General features: G+C 36.2%; 1 protein-coding gene across 1 annotated transcript; it reads left to right on the top strand.

Moving 5' to 3' along the window:
* The first annotated feature begins 315 nt into the window (after positions 1–315).
* Positions 316–3,672, top strand: LOC135074162 (trypsin-3-like). Its single transcript, XM_063968467.1, has 4 exons — positions 316–397; positions 794–989; positions 2,171–2,429; positions 3,353–3,672. Exons 1-4 carry the CDS (start codon positions 367–369, stop codon positions 3,650–3,652), a joined length of 786 nt encoding a protein of 261 aa, XP_063824537.1. The 5' UTR covers positions 316–366; the 3' UTR covers positions 3,653–3,672.
* The last annotated feature ends 3,376 nt before the right edge of the window (positions 3,673–7,048 follow it).

Below are 7,048 nucleotides of genomic sequence, written 5' to 3' on the forward strand. Positions count from 1 at the left end.
ACGCTTGTTGTTGACATTTGAGATTTAGTGCAACTCAAGATGTGATATAGCGAACTGCTGAAAAAAAATGTGTGGTTGCGTAAAGCTGTGTGGTTTCATAAAAATACAGCAGTAGTGTAATAAAATATTTTTTCTTCATAACACCTAGTTACTTCAAAACAAACAAAGACCATCTATATTATCAAGTTTGAAACTATGTAACTAACCTAAGTATAAAAATTGTGCATTTTCCCACTTATCTGCCATATCATATCTCAAGATATCCACCGGCTCTTGATCATGAAGATCACAGATAAGTAATCAATATCTCGGGCGTTCCCGACGAGATCAGTGTTAGATTTTCAGTCTGAGTTTGCATTTACTAAAATGAAGTTCTTCGCAATTTGTTTTCTATTAGGTAAGTTTTTATATCTAATGTCTCAAGTCAGGTCTTAACGTAGCATCCATTTTATGTCAAAAGCAGTTCTGTTTTCGCACGCCATCGTGCCATATTGTTACCTAAAATTACTGAAATTAGACTAAACATTTAAATACATACTAACATAACACTAGCACTAACTTATTCGTTATTCTTCTTCTTTCTTCTTTTCCCTAGCCCCTTTTCCCATTGTTTGGCATCGGCTCTGCTTTTTCTGAGTCGTACATGAAATCTAAGTCCATAAAATAAATAAGTTTAGTTACGTACTACAGGACCTATAGGTATGCATCTTTTGCGATCATTTCAGAGAACAATATACTTTAAATAAAAATAATACCTACATACATATCCTGAAAAAGCAATGATACTTTGCAGTTACCACCGCAGTATGCCTGCCAACATCTCCTGAAGAACTTTCAGCTCGTATAGTGAATGGATACGAGGTCGACATCACCCAGGTGCCATACCAGGCCACGTTACAACGCAGTGTATCCGGCGGCTGGACGCACAGCTGTGGGGCAATCATCATCAGCAGCAGGGCTGTGCTGAGCGCTGCCCACTGTGTAGTCAAGTAAGATATAGTTCATGGAACTCACGAAGGCGAGTGAGCTTTACTTGTGTGTGTGTGTACATGCACATAACGATAGTGTAATGTCTATCAAAACGTTTGAAAAACGAACAGTAGCGAGCCACCACACATGTAAAGCTCACTCGCTTTCGTGAATGCAACAACCCTATAATCATCATCATCACCATTTCAGCCACAGGACGTCCACTGCTGAACATAGGCCTCCCCCAATGACTTCCACATCGCACGGTTGTTAGCGGCCTGCATCCAGCGCCTTCCTGCTACCTTTATCAGGTCGTCGTACCCTATAATACAATAAATTAAATTTTGCAAACGAAAAAGTTTAAAAATAATTATACCAAAGATCTTTAGGTTTGTACTGAAGAAGTACGTCCTCTTTAATTTACCCAGGGGTAAATTGAATATTTGGTAAACTCTTTACGCTGGCAAAAAATGGAAGAGTGGAAAGAGTCGAATAAGAATTTATGACCTACTTAGCTAGAGTCCTGAAATACAGGATCGCTCTACTTTAGCCTCTAGTACACACGTCGGATACTTTTCTCGTAATTTTTATGTATCTTTTAATTTTGGTGTGGAAATAAAATATATTATTATTATTTACAATCATTTAACTTTCTGGATCGAAAGCACTTGGCTTAGAAGAAAAGTCTGTACCTATGTTCCATCGGTAATACGACGGCGAGTAAGGAAAAGTTCTTCAACGAAATGAATTAATAAACCTTAAACTATTAAAAGCTGTGCTGTGGTGATATACTCTTAAAGGTGTGATTCCGGTGCTCAAATAGAACCACTTTCTCTTCGGGACCGATATCAAAATATCACATACTGGACTACTTAGGCCATAAGTTATTTTGGAGTTTGTATAGTGACAATAATTGTTGTTCTAATATAATTATAGTCTTGTATTTATAGCATACCTAATCGTTCTCTTAAAGAAGTAATACTTAATTAGAACATGAATTTGCTTTAGAATGTTTATCCTAACATCACCACTTTAGATTTAGATTAGGTATAAAATAAACGTACTTAGATAACCGTAGCACCTAATATTGTGCTAAGTAGCATAATTTTAGACTTACTTGTTTATTGTAATCGTATAGTATACTAATTTAATATTTAAAGGGAAAATAAAGGTGAATAACTGTTTCTTTTTTGTATTACAGCTTCGTTAACCAGCCATCGTTGATCAGAGTATCAGTGGGGACGTCCCGCCGTCTCTCAGGAGGCACCCGCTACGATGTATCCAAAATACTGTCTCACGCAGGATACAGTGTAACCACCCTGGAACATGATATAGCCGTGATAGTCACCAGCACAAACATTGTGTTTTCCAGCAGTGTAGCGCCAATCGACTGGGCTCCAGCAGGCTTGACATTCCCGGATGGGTATGAAGCTCTGGTTACAGGTTTCGGTACCGTTGCGGTAAGTTGACAGTTTTGTTAATTAGCCATTGATAATCAGAATAAGTATAATAGTAGTTTTTTGTCAAAAACGATACCAAGTATCTATTTACACTCTTCTGCATTCTTGGAAAATATTCGGAAAATTAATACTTACTACGATATTGACTCCAGTTTCAAGTGTTGTTAATTTTCCACGCTACCTAGAATCTGAAAATAAAATTCATTAGCTATTCTTGGAACTAACATATTACATCATACGTGAAATAGTAATTAAATAATTTAAGTAACGAACAAAATGTTAATTAATTTACTAGCCCTGATTAATTAATTATTACTATTAAATTAACATCCAAAAAAGTAAAGTTCGTAAATTAATTTAGGCCACATATATTAAATTATTTACATTGCAGTAAAGATAACGCTCATTCGCAGAATCAGCTACAAATTTCAATTCGAACCCGCAGGATTCCATAATTGCACTAAAATATTTAATGTTTCACATTCGCCACAGTAATAATTATATCAAAATATCTCTGATTAACTGTTCATGTAAAGAGTAAACATAAATGTCTCAACTAAACTCTTTTGAGGTATTCATAGCTCTGACGTTTTGGCATCGGACTGTCGGTTTTACAGGACGGCAGTTCGATTCCGATCTACTACTTGACTGTTGTGGTGAACTAATTTCTAAAACAAGCACATGGGTATTATATTAATCCAGGGATTCGAGAATGTTATTTAGTACCTAAATTGTATATACTTTGTAAATGACTATTTATCTTTACCTGGATCCACTGCTCTATCTTCTCCTCATCATCATAAGGTCATAGGGAGGACTGTGAATTGTGATATTTGACGCCTTCTACGACATCCACTGGAAGAGTGGGAGTGGTCTAATTCCACTCACATATCACAGATAATATTTCTCTAATTCTTCCGCAGTCCAACGGTTCAGCATCATCAGTGCTCCTAGCTGCCCGAGTAAACCTCATCGGGCAGGCAGCCTGCGTGCGCGCTTACCTTCGCATCGCTTCCATAACCTCTGGCATGATCTGCGCCAGTGGCTTCAACCCTCCTAGGGACGCCTGCCAAGGCGACTCTGGAGGACCACTGGTGGCAGACAACTTCGTAATAGGAATCGTCTCGTTTGGAGAAGGGTGCGCCGAAGCAGCCTACCCTGGCGTGTATACCAGGGTATCAGAATATTATTCGTGGATTCTCCAGCAGTTGTCTCAAATATGAACAAAGAAATATTTTTTCTATTTTGTTTTGTTTTATTTACGGTCACATATTGTATAGCTTACGAAATCAACAGAGACTAATGTATCTGACATATCTCTAGTTCCTACTGTGTGCCAGTGGATTAGTCATATCCGTCAAGCATTTGGATTTTGGAAGCAGACAAATACAAAGAAAATCTGAGGCTTGATAATACTGCAAATTAGGTGTACATAACAAGGCGTTGGTCAAATCTGCTTTAAAGTAAATAACGCCTAGTAAGTACTTAGAGGACATCAAACGTAATACAAACGTTAATCGATTCAGTTGCGTAAACAATCGATTGATAACTCGGATGAGCGACAATGGTGGTTGGGCAACCTAATTTACATACAAACAGCTTTCTACCGACGTTACATGATACCGTTCTAAATAGTGTCATTGACTTTAGCATTATCAATACCTAGATTTACTGACAAGTACTTAGTCTTTGTTTTTATTTTTTATAGCTGTCGATTGATTGTTGAGAATCAGTTACACACACACACATAAATTAACATCGATTAATGTAGGTATACATTTAGATTTTTTATTTTAAAAACGGGACAAACATCGAAATTATCTTTGAGTAAAAAATATAATACGCATTTCATAACAAAATAGCCAAAAGATATTAACAAAAGTAAAAGTAAACTACATATTTATATAAACATTCCATTTCTATTATTTACTTCCCGTTTGTGCGAGTAACTAATAGTTTTATTTCATTACATTAATCCACTGTATGTTTTCCTAATTGGAGCTATTAAAAATAGTAACAGTCTAACTCATATTTAGTTGATTAGAATCTCCTGTGGTCGTGACTAACGTGCATTATAAAATTGTATATTGTTATGTTAATTATGGCAAAACGTGTTGAGTTAATGAAACTACTAAACGAGATTAAAATTAGGTATGTTAACAGCTTTATTTAAGCCGGAATGGATTTGTTCAATTGTTTCATTATTCCGTATTATAATCCTAATTTAAATAAGAAGTGTGCCTTCAAACTGCCTATCCAACTACTTTAAGCAGTTATCAAAGCTGATTAGTTATTTGAAGGAGTTTATTATGAAAAAAAATGACATAGGTATGTCATTAGGCCTTCGATTTATGCTATTCATGGGTATTATAGAACTAAAAAAAAACCTCATAAGCAACAAAAAATAACATTGAGTTGTACGACAGTATGTCAGTAAGATCGCAAATCAACATGTCACATCAGCGGTGGATTATATTATGTAACATGTTTGATCACTTTGTGTTTCAGTTGATAACTTTTAAATAGACCTCATACTGCTGAACATAGGCCTCCCTCAATGCTTTCCATGTTGCCTGCGGCGCCTTCCTGCTACCTTTATGATGTCGTCGGTGCACCTTGTGGATCTATGGCTCAATGATGATGAGACCTCGTACAATTTTGGCGAGGCATTCCATCATTATCTTCAATTTTGATAGTTTAAAAGACGAAGACGACGGAAACTCCTTTAAACAACCACCAAGGAATGTTAATACCACTGACAGACAGTCACTTGTCACTGACCTACCAAAACTCATTGAAAGACGCCTTTCAAATGATCGTGATTCTTAATCCAAGCCTGCGCCTGCGCATACTTGCGAATGTGCAATTTTTCTCATTTGTCTGGTAGTCGTTACATTATGCAAATGAATTGTTACTTTTTAAAATGAATACATTAAATACATATGTTGATTAATAGCCGATTTAATGAACTGTCAACAACATACTTGCGTTTCTAATTATAATGCGTTGAATGTGTAATTGGAAAACAACTATTTAAGATTAGAGATTGTGTACAATGTGCTTAGCCATGATAAATTCCTTTACATTTCTTCGTAATGAAGGTGTAAGCAGTTTTAAAAACTTATTTATATGTCTTTAATTCGATACAAGAACTATTCTTTTAAAACTTCAAATCGTGTTAGATGATCAATCACCATCACAACGCGTACTATCTGTGTAGATTTTTCCACAAGTAGGTAGACCATATGGCAAAATGGTTTTCTTAGAAGAAAATCATGAACTATTTTCCACCGGTTGATGACATAAAGTTCGCTTTTTTTACTTTTGATTTAATATAAGTTTTAAATGAATAAATATGTATAGACACTCTAGGTTCATTTTAAATTGTTTTTAAACTTTTTGATTCTGCTGTAGTAGTAGAAAGAAACCTAATAATATTATAACTAAAGCAACGATTGTTCGCCGAACTCTTAATCAGATACAGCGGAACATCTAGAAGTGCGGCTATAAATTAAGCCTGTTCCAAGTTGTGTCTATTAATCATACAATAAACTTGTCAATTACATCTCTCCATGTTCATCATAATCTGTTTATGTGCCCTTTGTTTGTGCGTGACGGATGTTATGGAAACGGATGTTAGAAGTAGTGAGGGTTCAAAATCTTAGTTCTTTTTATTTTCGTTTCTACAGTCTCAACAGAATATTTTTTCTTTTCTTTTTTTTTGTTTATTTCTTCTAAGGCGGTCTTCCCCTGCCGCGGGTGTTGTTGCTAGGTCTCCACTCCAGGGTCTTTCTGGCCCAGCGATCTTGGTTCATCCGTGCAATGTGCCCTGCCCATCTCCATTTACGGCTCTCAATCTCTTCCACCACGTCGCTGACCCCTGTCTTTTATCTGATCCACTCGTTTCTTTTGTAATCTTGTAGGGAAACGCAAAGCATCTGTTTTTCCATTGCTCGTTGTGCAACTCGGAGTGTCTCAGCAGACTTTTCTGTCAGCGTTGGACAGACAACATCCGGCATCAGGCTGGAGTAAATTGGATGCAAGTGGCCAGGGACAGAAGTCGGTAGAAGGTTGAAGAGGCCTATGTTCGACGACGAACCTCCTAAGACTGCTATAGATAGATTTTTGCTAAATAAGTATTCTACAAAGTACGAGTACAAGAACTTTACACAAGCATTCTTTCAGTCAATTTTACTTCTCATTTTGTGTCCAAAGCACTATTGGTCCCGATCAAAACTTTAATGAGATGCTAATGATAGAAATCGAACTAAGCTTTAACTTGTATCTTTTAATAAAGAGTACGAATATTAAAACTTTCCAAGCCTATTCATAATCTTAATTTGATGTTAATTCACATCGATATCTCCAATGAAAACTGCCGTTAAAACGATTGAAAGATTAAGTCCGACGGTAGCAGTGATACGAGGCCGCGATATTTAACTGATTGGAAACAAGCCTCTGATAAATATGCATGTTATATTACTAACACATTTGTCAGCAGACTTGATTTTATTAGATACATTTGCATATTTATGAATGCGCATTATTTGACAGGGACAAGACAAATTGATTATTATAAATACGCCGATGTGTTAATCGTTTTCAGTTAATCGCCATTC

The sequence above is a fragment of the Ostrinia nubilalis genome, chromosome 8, assembly GCF_963855985.1.
Source record: "Ostrinia nubilalis chromosome 8, ilOstNubi1.1, whole genome shotgun sequence".
NCBI classification, from domain to species: Eukaryota; Metazoa; Arthropoda; class Insecta; order Lepidoptera; family Crambidae; genus Ostrinia; species Ostrinia nubilalis.

Excerpts from the sequence above, each read along its gene's own strand:
- LOC135074162 (XM_063968467.1), top strand. The coding sequence starts at position 367 with ATGAAGTTCTTCGCAATTTGTTTTCTATTAG. Across the intron at positions 398-793 it reads CGCAATTTGTTTTCTATTAG|TTACCACCGCAGTATGCCTG; the intron begins GTAAGTTTTTAT and ends GATACTTTGCAG. Across the intron at positions 2,430-3,352 it reads CAGGTTTCGGTACCGTTGCG|TCCAACGGTTCAGCATCATC; the intron begins GTAAGTTGACAG and ends ATTCTTCCGCAG.